We start from the raw sequence: 17,153 nt of genomic DNA, 5'->3' as shown, positions 1-17,153 counted from the left end.
AAATCAAAGCATTGACATTGGGCCACCCTTTGGTTCTGATGTTGTCACTTTAAAAAGGTCTGTCCCAACTGGACCAACAAGAAATATTTAGAAAAGTAAAACAGAACTGGCTGAAGTTGATCCACAGACAGCATACAAATGCCTGAAGGTAGCACTGGAAGATCAATTTAATGTGGAGGGTAGTTAGATGACAGAACTCTCTGGTGAATACCTCCATTGGCACTCAGGAGAGGCCAGTACAGAGTTGAATTTAAGGAGTTTAGATTCTACAGATACATAAGCCAAGAGCTGTTTAATTACCTCAGAGGTCGAATCCCATTTCTTTTCCTGAATTACTTTCTCCTCTCACCAGCAGCTCCACACCACACAATACCCCCAATATCCTAAAAATAAAAATAGACTGCAGATGCTGGAGATCTAAAAGCAGAAAATATTGGAAATACCTAGCGGGTCAGGGCCGCATTTGTGGGAAGAGAAACAGAATTAATGTCTCAGGTCAAAGACCCTTTGCCAGAACAATTCACAACCAATCATTGTCAGTACTTTGATTTTGACATTTCCTCATGCATTTCAAATGAGACCTTGCATGGATTCATTTATTAATTGTCTCAACAGTGCACGAGGTTACATTTTTTCATCACATCATATCCTCCTTTTGTTTACTCATTTCTTTCTCACTCTGAAGGCATGTGTCATTAAAAAAAGCTTATGGACATTACCCAAGCAATGCTAGGTGCATTGGGTAGCTTGTTGCAAGCTTACACTTGGTGGCTGATAGGATGTAGTTATCAAACTCCAAACTATCAAGCTTAGAGCATGCAAGCCATTCTGTGAAACAGAGCCAGCTGTGAATACCAATGAACATTTCATGGCATATATTATGATGACAGCTCCAACAATTTCAATGGAAGTTCAAACTGATGGCATCTTGTTTGCAAAGCCCAGTGTTAATGGGAACATTCAGAATATCACATACACCTGCACAGTTTTCACAGTGCCATGGGAGTATTCTGTTCCTGCAGAAAGATTTTGACTACTGGAGAGAGTACCTGTTGTTTTCTCCAAGAATACATCTTTCTACCCTGATACTACTCTTTCAATCACCTAGCAGTCCCCTACTACCATTTGGTCAGATTCTCCTGGCTCATGGCAAGTTACGATACTGGACATCCGGGGCAACTCAATCACCCTCTATAGAAGAGCAGGAGCTTGCTACGTCCAAGTTGCTGGAATTCAGGACACACTTTGTAGTAGCATCTGAATAGATAGGGATTGAAAATGGGCACTATTCACAAAAGGTATTTCTTAATTTAGAAGTTAATCTTTATTTGCTCTGGATTCTAATAATTTTGTACTGAGTTCATGAAAACATTTAGTTAAGCAATGGCCATAAGACTGGATTGCAGGAAAATATTCAGTCTGATTTATAACTTCTATAAATTGTTCAAAGTACTGTTGACTTTACATGATCATCCTGAATTTTCCTACATAACATGCTGTAATATTTTTAGTAACATTTTTCCTATGACATATTGCAGCTTTATGAAAGTACTGCATTCAGTTCTGGTCACCCCATTATAAGAAGGATGTGGAGGCTTTGGAGAGGGTGCAGAAGAGATTTACCAAGATGCTGCCTGGATTACAGGGCATATGCTATAGGGAGTTCGGACAAAGTTGGGTTGTTCTCTCTAGAGCAGCAGAGGTTGAAGAGAGACCGGAGAAGTTTGTCAGATTGAGGCATAGACAGACAGCCGATATCTTTTTCCCAGGGTCGAAACATCTTATACTAGAGGGCGTGTATTTAAGGTGAGAGGTGGAAAGTTCAAAGAGATGTGTAGGGCAAGCTCAAAGGAGTGGTGGGTCCCTGAAATGCACTGCCATATCTGGTGGAGGTAGACATGATAGGTGTTTAACAGACTCTTAGGTAGGCACAAGAATATGCAGAGGATAGAAGGATATGGACCATGTGCAGGCAGGAGGGATTAGTTTAATTAGGTATCATTAGATTAAGTAGTTCAACACAAAATCGTGGTGGCCTGTTCCCGTACTGTTCTGTGTTCTGCTAACCAGTCTGTATTTTTTGCATCCATATTTATGGTTCTGCTCTAGTTGTGGGAAGAAGTTATAATTCATTCAACGTATGTCAATTCAAGTCATCTCTGGATAACCTGACTACTTTCACAGGTCAGGATCTCCTTTCTGCTAAAATTACTAAAATGGAGCATTTTTACAATAAAAATCTCAGGTATTGATTGTAATTTTATACAACTGAATTCTATTCATTGTTCTGAAAATAGGCAATTGTACTCACTGATTTTCCATTTACTAGAAATAATTCTACCTGTGAAATTGCAAACATCAGCTTTTCTATTTTCCTTAGTGAACTATTTTTAATTTGTTCAAGTTTAAATGACATTTGTATGTCAATTTCTTACAGCAATCAGAATAAGTTCTAATGTGAAGAAAATTAATGGAACTTTATGTTCTCTCTAAACTTTATTTCAGTAGAAGATAAAGCTACTTCATTTTATGTAAAACAGCACTGAAGACATTTCAATATTCCACTTCATATGGCTTCCTTATCATCACCAAAACCATTTTTATTGAAATTCAAAACTTCCATGTGAAATAATAGCAAAACATTAATTTTCCACACAAATTAAACTCCTTGTTCACAAAAATAAGTTCACAAAAGGACTAAGAGGTTAATAAACATTTTTAATACTTGGATGCAACTTTACTAAGTGGTTCACATTACAAAGACAAAAACTAGACAGTCATCTCAAAATAATTAACTTTATAAAAAAAAACTGCCACAAAGGCCTACATTTAAATGCTTATGGTTTGTCTGTATTCCAACTTTATCACCTCTTTTTATTCGGTTCAGATTAAGAATATGAAGCAAAGAGGGAAAACTGGAGGCTATAACTGAGGGGCTTGAGGAGACGATGAGGTGAAGTAATAGTTGATCTAGTGAGGATGAGACATACTTCCAGGAAAATGAAAACAATTCTTCCAAAAGGATCAAATTTAGAAGAATGATGCCTTATTGTAAACATATTAAATACATTTCCTTATTAGCATTTCACAATGTCTATCTTTTAATTTATAAGTTGGTTTCAGTTCCTTTCAGAAAACATTACATTGTATGCCATTAATAACAAAGTTATAAACAATTTTCCAGACTTACAATCCTCCAATTTATCTGTGAAACAAAGTAAAAAATCAATTTTGATGAAGGCTTTTAAAAGAAAATCTCACTTTGTACAATAGCAAAGGAGGTCATTCAGCCCACAGAGGGCATTCTATCCATTGCATGTCTCAGTAAATAAAAATTTTTTAAAAAACTACAGATGCTGGCAGTTTGAAAGCAAAAATAGAAAATATTGCAAATATTCAACAGGTCAGACAACATTTGTGAAATGAGAAACAGTTCACGATTCAGGTCTGGGACTCTTTGTCAGACCTGGGAGAGAAAACAGTTTTCACAAGCAGAGAAAGTGGGGAAGGATGGGTAGAACAAATGGAAAATCTTTGACAGGACAAGACCAAATGAGTTATTGTGGTAGTTAACTGCTTCTTTGTCTGTGTTGTGTTGCTAATGGCAAGGCTGTGGGACACAGCCAACAGGCCAGACTATAGCAATAGAAAGAGAAAAACGGAGTCAAAACAACAACCGGCAGAAATGGTCAGCTATGATGCAGACAGACAGTGAATTACCTAAAGTTGGAGAATTCAGTCGAGAGTTCTGAAGGCTGCAACGTGTCCAAATAGAAAACGAGGTATTGCTCCTTAAGCTTGCAATGGCTCTTGTTGTAAAAGTGCAGGAGACTACAGACAGAAAGGTCAGATTGGAATGGTGAATTAAAGTGGCAGGCAATCAGAGCTCAGAGTCACTCCTGCAGACTGTTCCTTCCAAAGCACTGGGCCAGCTGTAAAGAGCCAAATGGTTTAATTCTATAATTTGTATGATTTTATGAGTTTGGGGCTTTTACCTCCTCTATCCTACATACTTATATATAGATCACTTTATTAAAGTTCTGTATTGATCTGCTTCCAGTATTATCTCCTGTTTTACTAACCTGTACACTCTGTCAACCATTTTGGTGAATCAACTATTTCTACAAATGTACTTTATAAACATTTTTGCTTAGTCCTGGAATTTCTGGCTGATCCAGTACCTCACTGAAGATATTCAAATAGCTTATTGAGAATCCTTTGATCATGGCATTTTCATATTATTTAACACTTCTGAAAAACTTGATTCTTTAATTTATCAAGTCATAACAATTTGTTTCAGTGAAAAAGGATGTTTGAACATCAAGACTTCAAGCCCAGCACAATTCACACAGTCTGCCAGCAGCAGTGATTCCTGCCCTCCTATATGTTCCTGAGACTTGGATTGGCAAAAGCAGTCATCTCAAGGCACTGGAGATACACCACCAGTGCTTCCTCTACAAAATTCTCCACATCCACTGGCAAGATCAGTGAAACAATGTTAGTGTCCTCTCCCAGGGAAACAGACCCAGGATCAAGGCTCTAATTATACTTAGTCACCTCCATTTTGCAGGTTATAATCACTTGCATGCTTGACACCAGATTCCCAAGGAGAAATCTCTGGCACAGGAACAGATTACCAGGAATATAGAGGAATGCATTGAAGCATTTCCTCAAAACTTGCTTGGAAAAATGTACAATAACGTCACTGACTCCTGGGAATCCCTGGCCCACCATGACCGCTCAAAGGTCAGAAGGAGCATTCCTAATGGCACTGAGATCCTGGAGTCCATGCATCAGTTCTCATAGAGGGTCAGTATAGGTGGTGGAATCAGTACACCAACTCAAACTACCACTCAATCCATTACCCACCCCCACCACCACCTCCTGTCCCATCTGTGAAAGAGTCTGCAGATCCCACGATGGCTTTATCAACCACTCCAGAATCCAAAGAACTGAGTGGAAGTTAGTCATCCTCAATTCTGAGGCACCACCTGAGAAAATGAACGTTGGCAGTTTCAATATGATTTCTAATCAGCCTTCGGGTTTCTCAGTTCCAGGTTATGGTTCAGCTACCACATCAGATGTTACTTTCTGCATGCAGGGAAGATCATGCTGCAGAGAGATACCCTTATTGCTTGTGCATGCCGGCAACATAAATGATTACCACTGCCTATCTTTCTATCTGAGAGCAGATTGCATACTCAGTCTACAAAAATAACCTTGCCTCTCCAGATCTTTCCAATAAGTAAAAGGCCAGGAGCCATAAATAAAATTCACATGAAAAACCCTTTAAAACAAATGTACATGCAGAAACTGATTTATGATGTTACAGAATCTGTTCTCCAATGAAAATGGGCCAGATTGCAACAATCAAAACATTAAATATAATATGAGTTAGTAGCAACTTAACTGATGAGTTCCATATTATGAGCACACATCTAAGAGAGTTAACCCAAATTAATGGAAAATTTGTTTTAGTGTACCAACACTGACAATTTCCTCCTGCCCCATCAGTCAGTCAGATCTTCACTAAACTTGAGATGTTACACATACACAATGATTCCAACACAAGACTTACATTTAAGAAAATGCAAATTGGTAGATAAAAGAAAATCTGAATCGACACAGTACAGAAACTCAGATCAAAAATTATAATGTGCGCATAAAGGTATAAAATGATTAAATCTCCGACTCTTTAAAATACACTTTATACACATAGTTATTGAAAGTATATCTAAATAATTAAAATTAGCTTAATAATTAATATTCAAGCTACAGCTACACTGGAGCCAAACAGCAATTAAAAGCTGTGCACCTAGATTCTTGATGTATTAAAGAGAAAATACATTGCAAATCCCCATGGATTTACAGTCCTGTACTTGGGAGAACACAATTTATGACCTTCTTGGTCATGAGGTATAAATAACCAAGCAGCTAGTCTTACTGCATCATTTACATCTCAAGTGCATTTTTACCTGATTAAAAAAACTGAAATGGTTTGGTTCTGAACAATTCTGACATGTTCTAGGAACAATCTTCGCATTTCGTTTTGGTGGTGATGTCGTGCGGGCAGGGTAAAACATAGATGCTCCATTTGGATTCCAATGTCAACTTTTTCTTCATGCACATTTTTAGTAGTTGGTGGTGGAGGACAAAATCCCCAATTGGCATTAACAGTCTAGAGACTTTTGTAGCAATATCTTCAAAAAAAATTGAACTTTAGGCTTTGTCACCAAAAAAAGCTCCTTTTTAAAAAAAAAATTGACTTTGTGGAGCTTGAAAGCCAAATAGCAAAGTGGTGCTAGTGGCAGCCCGTAAATAATTCAGGATCCAACATCAATAAAACTGAAGTGATAAACCAATTCTATGTTTCCAAAAAATCTGACTTTGACACAGTGTATTTGAAAATACTAAATGCAAGAATTTTTTCAAATGAGAAGCGGGTGTATTTATCTGATCCAGGCACAAGTTCACAATTCATAAACTTAGCATTATCCACTGCTTGACAATTGAACAAAAAAAAATAAGCATCTTATTCAACACAATAAATTCTTGTGCAAAATTTCCCATCAGGAGAAAGATCCATTGTTAGTGGCTAAATACCAACAGGGATGCAATTCAGTTTCTTCTCCCATGAAATTAAAATAAAGATTCAGCTACACTCAATGGCCTAAAATGGGATATCAGTGCCTCACCACACTACAATGCCCACAATAGTGTTCAAGATACATTGTTGGTTTCTGTTAAACATGAAAACTTTCTCCACAGCCACAGGTTCCTTTGATGTTGGGATTGTGAAAGACGAATTCACTTGTAAGTTTATTTTCAGAATAGTCCATTTCTGTTCCTAGAAGTGTCAATTGTGCTTTCTTTTCAATGAATATTCGAACACCTAGAAGAGAAAAATTAATAGCAACATGGGAAAAATTTAAATAGACATACAGCCCTCCTTCTGTATACAGTACAACAGAGTTACCTCTGGAATACCCCCATCCCCCAGGATTCATTTTTAGCTCAATCTTATTTGGTATCCATATGCTGCCCCCTGGTAGCATCATCTGAATATCCAGCTGTACTCAACTGCCACCCCTTCCCTGCCTTGCTTTGTAGTAACTGAGCAAAAATTTCCTTCAATGAAATGTGAAGGCAGAAGCCATTGCTTTTGGTTATGACACAAATTTTGCTCCATAGTCATTGACTTTATCACTCCTCCTGACCATTGTCTGAGCCTAGACCACACTATTTGCAATTTTATTGCCCCATTTGACAAGGAGTTGAGCTTCTGAACATTTATCCTCTCCACCTCTGCCTCAATTTATCTGTGGTTGAAACGTGACTGAACCCAAGTTGCTGGAGCTGTGTGAGTTGTAACACTACCCACACTATCCCAAAGCATTTCATACCAGTTTTGACAGATGTGGGCTGGAGATCTGTAGTACCAGTGAAATCACAGAACTTGGAGAACCCAATTGTTCCAATTAAGTATTGCAAGTACTTTAGGCAAGTTGTTTCATTTTATTTGAAAAATAATTCTTGTTTATAAATTTGTGAATCTATTAACAGTACATCTAACTCAAGAACACCTGACAAAGACATGGTGAATCTCAATACCAGCAAAGCAGTTTCTTTGGAAAGGGCACTGCATTGATTTCAGAGTAACTCTGTTCACAATTAAGTTTTATTTCTGAATAGTCAGATTTTAGACATCCTAATAAATTCTAAAAACTCCAGGAAAGCTACAGTAAGTACAAACGCAAGACACTTCAGTCTACGATATCTCTTAATTCTTTTGCAACATTTGTCAGATTTTGAAAATGTGAGGAAATGTGATCCAGAACAAGATCTGAAGTTTATGCTTAAGTATTTACAAGTACCATAGTACACAACCAAAGTACAGAAACTGATGGAAAATATTTTTAGAGCATGTACATAGTAAGATTACTTACCATCCTGAATTACTTCTTCATCTGAATCCCTTTTCTCCTTTGTGTATTCCAAAGTATAAGACAGACCATTGCACCCTCTGGTTCGAACTCCAATCTTCAACCCAATCTATCACAAAGAGAAAGGTTTTTTTTTTAAAATGTTATTTTCTACAATTTCTGTTCCATATAAAATATTTAGACAACATTTTAAGATATGCTTCAACAACATGTTTTAAAATCAGTCAGACCCTAGCACACCCTTGTAAATGAGCTATTAAAAATTCAGCTTTAGTAAAGGCTGTTTGTCAGCTCTTGGACTGTATTCACTGGAGTACAGAAGAATGAGAGGGGACCTCAGAAACATTTAGAATATTGAAAGGACTAGATAGAGCAGATGTGGTTAAGCTGTTTCCCCTGGTGGGTGAGTCCAGGACTAGCGGGCACAATCTTAGAATTAGAGGGTACCGGTTTAAAACAGAAATGAGGAGAAATTTCTTTAGCCAGAGGGTGGTGAAATTATGGAATTCTTTGCCACATACAGCTGTTGAGGCCCAATCATTGGGGGCATTTAAGGAGGAGATTGATAGGTATCTAATTAGTCAAGGTATCAAGGGATATCGGGATCAGGCCGGAAATTGGGGCTAGAGAGAAATAGTATTATACTATATTAGTAGATATATAGTATTATATTAGTATTGGGGCTAGAGAGAAATAGTAGGGGCTAGAGAAATCGATGAGCCAAATGGCCTACTTCTGCTCCTTTGTCTTGTGATCTTGTGAAATAACATTTCTAAAACACATTAGCAAGTTTCTTAACTCCTTTTTTCAATTTTCAAATTTTCAATTGGATATCCCCAGAACAGGGACACTTAGAATGAATGTTTATTCCAATTATCAAGTAGTTTGAAATAATTTTAAGTTGTAACATTTATATAATAAATTTCATCTAAAAGAATATTCTTCTGAAAAATCAATAATCAGAAGCAGCATCTAAATGATTTAATCTGCTCAAAAAATTAAAAAAATGATTTTGTATTATATGTTCTATGAAGAGAAGTTTTTTTGAATGCATGATCAATTCTCATCTCTGAGACTGTACCTTCCTTTCACTATTTCTGACAGATACATTATGCCCAATAATACTTACATATTCAGGCTTTTCCCGAAGCAGTTGTTTAATTTTATTAACAGCCAGAGGGGTCTAGGTAAGGAGAGAAAATAAATAATTGAATGTAGGTTTCAATTTTAGTGCATCTCCCGTACAATTTAAAAACTTCATTACTATGTTTCCACTAGAGTTGATAACCATGATTTACTTTTCCTCTTCTTTTTGTCTATGCACTGTGGATATTCATATTTGTTCAACTGATAACTAGAACTTTTTTTTAAGCTAGCTCCCAACTATTTCCCGCAAAGTTATGTGCCAAAGCTGTCTCATTACTGTCTCATTTTAAGAACACTGATGGCTAACAGGATACAAAGAAACATGATGAGTGGATGTGTGAAAATTCATTATGATATTTAAGTGTTTAAAAGGCAGACACTAAAAGTAATTACACATTTAGAATTTATACATGCTAATAATGTGTCCAGAAATCTCGGCTGCAGATTGGTAGAACCAACGACTCAGGAACTAATAAGCATATAATTGGTACAAATGAAGTTACAACTCTAGTCGAAAGCACTAGACTGCTTCTGAAAGCTTGTCTAGTTCCTTGAAAGACTATTGGTTTGTTGCTTTATTGGGGCTCACACAGAAACAGTTCTAGTCTCCAGTGACTGGTTTACCACTTACGATTCTTTGTTTAATTCAGACTTGCCAGCCAAATTATTAACTACATCCTGGAGTAAGGCAGATCTCTCTGATTCAAGTTATCGGATTATATCAAAGACTAATGACTTTGTTTCAATCTTGCATCCCTAGGGGTGGACTTTAGGAGCCACTTTAACAACCAAGATATGCTGATTATGAGTCTATTTGAAATTGAATCACAATTTGAATTCACTTGTTAGCTAGTCATGAGACAATTAGTAACTGTGGATGCGAGTGGCTTCTAAGCAGAATGATGCACAACTTCAACACAAAACAGCACTGCGAATAGCACAACTGATCGTTCTATGCATTAGTGCACTGCCACCCCAGCTGACTGCAGAATGGATGCACATAATAGCACACAGAAGAGCAGTTCCCCATATCTTGCGCTTGCAAAACCTGTTTTCTTCTGAAGCCCATTCCTTTAAGAAGGTACCAAGCCCTGGATACCAGCTGTACACTTTCAAACCTGGCCTTCAGAAGATACCTTCCAAGTCAAAGTCATGCCAGCTTTCAAGTCTGTTTTTAAAAGACTCAGCATTCAAATTTTGTAATTTCAACAATAAGATCTGTTTTTAAATGTTATATCATTAGTTTATGCTGCAATAAATGGTTTCTTTTTTTCTTTAATGCAAATGGTTTGTGCTCATTTTGGATCTAAAAATTCTTCTCAGCTTGTGACTCACCTAATATTTAGATGCATACACATTCATTAACTTGCAACATGATGTTAGAATCCCGGACAATTTTCTCAATCCCTAATGAAACGAAGATGCACTACTGCAGATTCTCATTTACTGAGCTGAGGAATTAACCTCATAACTTTTCTGATCTCTACACCAGTCAATAGGCATAGATATTGAACCACGACACCAATCAAATATTAAACTCACTTAAAGCAACAAGAAGATTAGGTCAAATGGCTCCTTGAGCCTGATCTGCCATTCAATATCAGGGGTAACTTGGCTGCTGGTCTCTTTATTCCCTGAGAAACCCAAAATCTATTTTAGCTGTAGATATACTTAACAATTCAGCTTTCACAGCTCTCTGGGGATAAAGAATTATAAAAATTCACAATCTTCAGGAGAAGAAATTCCTAACTTCAGTCTTAAATGAGAAACCCTTTATCCAGAGACAATGCCTGGCAGTTCACACTGGGAAAAATATCCTTGCAGCATCCACACTGTTAATGCCTTTCAGAATCTTACATGGTTCAATAAGATCATTCTCATAAATTCCAATGGACATGGACCATTCTAACTCACCCTCTGCTCCTCAAACAGCCATGTCATGCCAGGAATCTATCTAATGAACTTTCTCCACATTGCTTCCAAGGCAAGTATTATCATTCCTTAAAAAGAGACCAAAATAGTACAGTGCTCCAGGTGTGGTCTAACCAAAGCCCTATACAGCTTCAGCAAGACTCTCCTACTTTTATACTCCATCTTACTTACCATAAAGGTCAACATTCCATCTGCCTTTAATCACTTGCTGCAGCTACATACTAATTTTGTTTACAGTACAAGGTCATCCAAATCTCTGAACACAAGCATTCATTGGTCTCACAGATTTAAATAATCTCCCTACCAAACTGGATATCCTCATATTCCCCATACTCACCCTTGTTCTACCCACTCACTTACTTGTAATGCCATTACAGACTTATTTTCCTCACAAATTACTTTCCTATCTATCTTATATGGGGAAGTTCCTGGATGCAGTTGCCATAGTTGGATCAGGAGCAAGAAGTTTACTTAGGATTTGAACTAATAATGCACAGTTTTAGCTAAACCCCATCAGCTTTGTTGTGCACATGTGTACATACCCAAATCCTTGGACCTGCTGATCTGTGCTAAAATATACTGGAATGTGGTTAAGTGGATTTGCTCTTCAGAAAGCTGATTGTGCCCAGGTCAAAACTGAACTAAACAAACAAAAACAACACTGCAGCACAATCATGTTACTTCAGGCTGTCTCTAAGAATCACATAATTTGACACAGCATTTACAGCAAAATAAATCCTGCATAGTTCAGCAGATTAAGAATGCAACGGTTTAGAATCTTTAATAGAAGTGCTTACAGATTTTATATTCCTTCCCAGTGCCCACAGTCCCCTAACCCCACCAGGCCACCCCCTCCACCATAACACTGCCCCGCTATGCCTCCAGCAGGCCCCTACCACCACTAATCCAAACACCCATCTCCAACAGACCCACCCTTCACCATGATACCCCACCCTCTTTCTCTCCCCCACAAGAACATGTATGCAAAATAATCCATCTCTCTAGAATTTACATCTCAATTCTGTGAAATGGGGCTGTCACCTGGAAATCTGTCCAAGGTGAAGTCATAAAGTTATAGAGTCATACAGCACAGAAACAGGCCATTTGCCCAACTTGTCCATGCAGACCAAGGTGCCTACCTGAACAAGTCCCATTTGCCTGCATTTGGCCCAGGTCCCCCTAAACCTTTCCTATCTGGCTAAACCCTTCCTATCCACATATCTGTCTAAATATCTTTTAAATGTTGTAATTTTACCCAGCTCTTACCCCTTCCCCTGGCAGCTCATTCCATATACCCACCACCCTCTGTGGAAAAACTGCCCCTCAAGTCCTCTACCCTAGGAAAACAAAACTGTGACCACTCACCTTATCTATGCCCTTCACGATTTTACAAACTTCTGTATGGTCACCCCTCAGCCTCCTTCACTCCAGGGAAAAAAGCACCAGCCTATCCTTGTAGCTCAAGCCCTCCAGTCCAAGTAACATCCTTGTGAATCATTTCAGCACCCTTTCCAGCTTAAGGACATCCTTCCTTTAGCTGTGTGACCAGAAATGCACATCCTACCACCAAGCCAATTTTGTATCCAATTGGTTAGCTAACTCTGGATCCCTTGTGATTTAACCCTCTGGACCAACTTAGCATGTGGGACCTCAATAAGGGCCTTACTAAAGTCCATGTATAAAATGTCTACCACCTTGCTCTCATCAATCCTCTTAAAAAAAAAACTCAGTCACATTCGTGAGACATGATTTCCCATGCACGAAGCCATGCTGACTATCCCTTATCGGGCCTTGCCTGTTCAAATGCAGTTAGATCCTGCTTCTCAGAATCCCCTCCAGCAACTTTCCCGCCACTGATGTGTAGTTCCCTGGCTTTTCCTTGCAGCCCTTCTTCAATAAAGGCTCAACATTAGCTACCCTCCAGTCTTCCGATACCTCCCCCATGGCTAATATAATACAAATATCTCTGCCAGGGACCCAGTAATTTCTTCCCTGGCTTCCCACAATGTTCCAGGATACACTTAGTCTGGCCCCAGGAATTTATGTGCTTTAAGATCGCCAGAATCTCCTCTTTGTGGATGTTTCGAGGTCAGCACCTCCTCTTTGTAATGTGAATATGTTTCAAGGTATCACTATTCTCTTTCCTGAATTCCCTAGCTTCTATGACATTCTCCACGGTAAATACTGATGAGAAATATTTATTTAAGACCTGAGTCATCTCCTGTGGCTCTATACACAGACAACCACATTGATCCTTAAGGGGACCTATTCTCTCCCTAGTTACCCTTTTGTTCTTAATATACTTCTAGAATCTCTTAGGATTCTCCATCACCTCATGTGCCAAAGCTATCTCATGTCGTCTTTTTGCCCTCCTGATTTCCCTCACAAGTGTACTCTTACATCCCTTATACTCAAGGGATTCACTTGATTCCAGCAACTTACACTTGAAATTTGCCTCCTTTTTCCTAACCAGAGCATCAATATCCTTTGTCAGCCAGGTTCCTTTAATCTTGCCAGCCTTGCCCTTCACTCTAACAGGAAGATGCTGGCCCTGAACTCTCCTCATCTTACTTTTAAAAACCACCTACTTGCCACATGTCCCTTTATCTGTAAACAGCCTTTCCCAATCAACCTTTCCAAATTCCCATGTGATGCCATCAAAATTAGCCTTGCCCTAATTTAGGACTTTCACTTATGGACCAGTTCTATCTTTCTGTATAACTGTTTTAAAACTAATAGAATTATGATCACTGGTCCCATAGTGCTTCCCCAACGTCACTTCAGTCACTTGTCCTGTCTCATTTCCCAACAGATGATCAAGCATTGACACCTCTCTAGTCGGGCCACCTGCATATTACTTGAGAAAACTTTCCTGGCACATGTAACAAATTCTGTCCCATTTAGTCCCTTAGCGCTATGGCAGTGCCAGTCAACTTTAGGGAAGTTATCACTATTATCACTCTATCATCCTTACAACAATTTGCAATCTCTCTACATATTTGCTCCTCTAACTCCTACTGATTATTGGGATGGGGGGGGGGGGAAGAGGTGTGTGGAGGGGGCTACAGTACAATCCCATCAAAGTGATCACCCACATCTTTTTTCTGAGTTCCACCCATAAAGCCTCACTGGACCATCGTACGAAATGCACAAGATTTTCAAAGCATCTCAATCGGTGACAACAGGAGTCGCTCTCGAACTAAACAATCCCAGCTCCTGTGGCCAACAGCAAACCTGCCACAGCTCCTTGCTGACACCCCGCCCGCCGCACCACATCGCTCCCATTCAACCACCCACCCCCTGACCGATCTCTGCAGCCCCGACCACCTGCCCTCCCCTCCAAACCCCCGCCACCTATCTACTACCCAGCACTGGCCACAACCCCACCCCTTCTCCGCTTGCTCCCCACCCCCCAACCCGCCGCCTGTTTACCCGCGGCCCGGACAGCTCCTGCAACCCCCTCCCCCGCCTGTTTAGTCCCACCAGGATCTCAGGGGCTTCAAGAGTCTGGAGGCGTCTCCAAACTCACCAGCGTCAGCGCTGCTCTGGTGGGGACCAGGCGTCTCCTGGCACCGACGGCTCTGATGGATGCTCTCACTATGGAGCCAGACATCCTGCGGAGGGTACAGAAGGGTCGGGGATGGGGGGCTGGGTGCGAGGCGCAGGACCCCGACCCTGAAGCATCCGGCTACCTGATTGGTAGCGCCGATAATCACCCTCAGGTTCAACCAATGAGGAAGCTTGGTAGTAAAGACGCGTCTTGTCAAGGTTACAGAGCTAAACGACGGTCGGTCCGGTCCGGCTCGGCCCGGCCCAGCCCAGCCCAGCCCAGCCCAGCCCGGTGACACCCCCGTTAACCCGCGCAGTCGCGGGGAACCCGCCGCGTCCAACCACTGAAGCCCGATCGCTGGCGCGGTAACATGGTTACGCTCGCCGCCCCGCCCGCTGAGGTCCGTCGGTGCGGAGCGGTGTTCCGCTCGAAGCCCGGCGCAGCGGCGGAGGCGCCAAACCCGCTACGGGAAGATTTTTGCAGAGTAAGGGAAGGGTTATGGGGAAAAGCAGGTAGGTGCAGCTGAGTCCACGGCCACATCAGCCGTGATCTTATTGAATGGCGGAGCAGGCTGGATGGCCAACTCCTGCTCCTACTTCTCATGTTCTTATCAATGTCATGTGTTTGATATCCAAGCTCATCATCATTCAGGACGTGAAAATAATGTTAATGTCAATAATATATAAACACCCCTGAAAGAATTAAAACATTGAATCTAATAAAAGCCTTGACTGAAAAGTCATCGACCTGAAAGATGATTAAAATAAAACTACATATGTTGAAAATCTGACAAAGGGCCTTTGACCTGGACGTGTTGAAACTGATGTTGCCTGACCTGTTGCATTTCTCTCTACAGTGCTGCATGACCTGCTAAGCATTTCTGACATTTTATATTTTTTATTTCAAATTTCCAGTATCTATATATCACTTTGCTATTGGAACAAGCTTCACTTACCTTCATCATGACAACTGATTTCTCCCATTAATTTCAATGGATTCACTGTAATTGAGCCAGGTTAACCTGGTGTGGATACCACAAGCAGGTATCCCAGCCTGAGAGCTATATGCAGAAGTTTGTACTGCTTTGTTGGGCTTTGCTGTGAAATGCTGTGGCTGCAACAACATTGGCTGGGGAATTAGTTATGGTCAGAGCATTTCCATCACAGATTTAAGCAGAAGTTCTTTCCCAATATGAAAGCAGTGGAGTCTGTGCATAGGATGAAATGCCACATCATTTAAAGGACTTGTATAGCATATTTCAAACGCCTTTGCATCAATGCTGTAGGTGTGAAAAACAGGAGCCAATTTGCATACAGCAAGCTCTTAGAAATGTTCCAATGACCAGACAATTTATTTTTGTGCTGAGAGATAAATACTGGCCAGGACACAAAGGATAACTTTCCTATTCTTTCAAATTGTGCCATATCCATTATACATTACTGAGAGGCCAGGTGGGGCCGCAGTTTAACGTGTCCCCTAAAAGACTTCACTCTAGAACACCCTGTATGTCCCTGGGTTTTTGTATTCAAGATAATCAGTCATTATTTTTAAAAAGTAAACTCTTGGTTCAAAACTACCCTGGGAGATTGTTAACAAAACAACCTTTTGAAATGCAAGTCTTTTTTCGGACCTTAAATCTGTAGCTTAGAGATGGGAATGCTAGAGTCACAGCTCAGAAATGTATATAATGATCAGAAGCGTTTTAGCAATGCTTCTGACGTTCTATGTTTTATTGACAATAGTTGGCTTTATCAAGTCAAGTTTATTGTCATCTGTGAAAGTACATGTATGCACAGGTGCAATGAAAAACTTACTTGCAGCAGCATCACAGGCACATAGCATCATATAAGCAGCATTCACAAAAAAAACAAATTTTTACAAGAAAGAACACAATTAGAACAAAAAAAACAAAGTCTATTTTAGTGCAAAGTGGTCATAGCGTTGCTAAACTGTAGTGATTAGGATTTTGCCGGTTGATTCAAGAATCAAATGTTTGTTTGAAGGGAAGTAGCTGTTCTTGAACCTGGTGGTGTGGGACTTCAGGTTTCTGTACCTCCTGCCCAATGGTAGCTGCAAAAAGATGGCATAGCCCAGATGGTGGGGATCTTTGATGATGGATGTTACCTTCTTGAGGCAGCACCTTCTATAGATACTACCAATGGTGGGGAGGGATGTGCCTGAGATGTCCACTACTCTCTGCAGCTTCTTACGTTCCTGTGCATTCAAATTGCCATACCAGACCATGATGCAACCAATCAGAATTCTTTCATCAGTACATCTGTAGGAGTTTGTTAGAGTGTTCAGTGACAAGTCAAAGAAAGACAAAGTTTTGGACAATACTCTGTACCTTTTATGTGCAATGAAAATGTTCAGTGACAAGCTGAACCTCCTAAGAAGATAAAGATGCTGGCAAGCTTTCCTTATGATTGCATCTATGTGTTGGGTCCAGGACAGGTCATCCAATATGTTAATGCCCAGGAATTTAAAGCTGCTGACTCTCTCCACCCCCAATGCAGACTGGTGCATATTCACCCTTCTTCCCTTTCCTGAAGTCAACAATTAGCTCTTTAGGTTTGCTGATG

The 17,153-nt window shown here is 39.9% G+C and overlaps 1 protein-coding gene across 1 annotated transcript; it reads right to left on the bottom strand.

Moving 5' to 3' along the window:
* Window positions 1–2,698: 2,698 nt before the first annotated feature.
* LOC127572392 (iron-sulfur cluster assembly 1 homolog, mitochondrial-like) lies at window positions 2,699–14,838 on the bottom strand. The gene is made up of 4 exons (XM_052019583.1): window positions 14,551–14,838; window positions 9,073–9,126; window positions 7,947–8,052; window positions 2,699–6,892 (listed from the first exon to the last, which is right to left on the bottom strand). The coding sequence occupies exons 1-4, from the start codon at window positions 14,632–14,634 to the stop codon at window positions 6,744–6,746; spliced, it is 393 nt and encodes a 130-aa protein (XP_051875543.1). The 5' UTR covers window positions 14,635–14,838; the 3' UTR covers window positions 2,699–6,743.
* Window positions 14,839–17,153: the final 2,315 nt, after the last annotated feature.

The sequence above is a fragment of the Pristis pectinata genome, chromosome 7, assembly GCF_009764475.1.
Source record: "Pristis pectinata isolate sPriPec2 chromosome 7, sPriPec2.1.pri, whole genome shotgun sequence".
In the NCBI taxonomy this organism is placed as follows: Eukaryota; Metazoa; Chordata; class Chondrichthyes; order Rhinopristiformes; family Pristidae; genus Pristis; species Pristis pectinata.
The sequence above is the reverse complement of the archived record's forward strand: the minus strand, read 5'-3'. Positions and strand labels throughout refer to the sequence as shown.

Bases quoted from the DNA above. Each gene is read 5' to 3' on its own strand.
- LOC127572392 (XM_052019583.1), bottom strand. From the start codon at position 14,634: ATGTCTGGCTCCATAGTGAGAGCATCCATCAGAGCCGTCGGTGCCAGG. The intron at 9,127-14,550 runs GTGAGTTTGGAG...CTCCTTACCTAG, and splicing joins CCAGAGCAGCGCTGACGCTG to ACCCCTCTGGCTGTTAATAA. The intron at 6,893-7,946 runs GTAAGTAATCTT...TTTCTCTTCTAG, and splicing joins TGAAGAAGTAATTCAGGATG to GTGTTCGAATATTCATTGAA.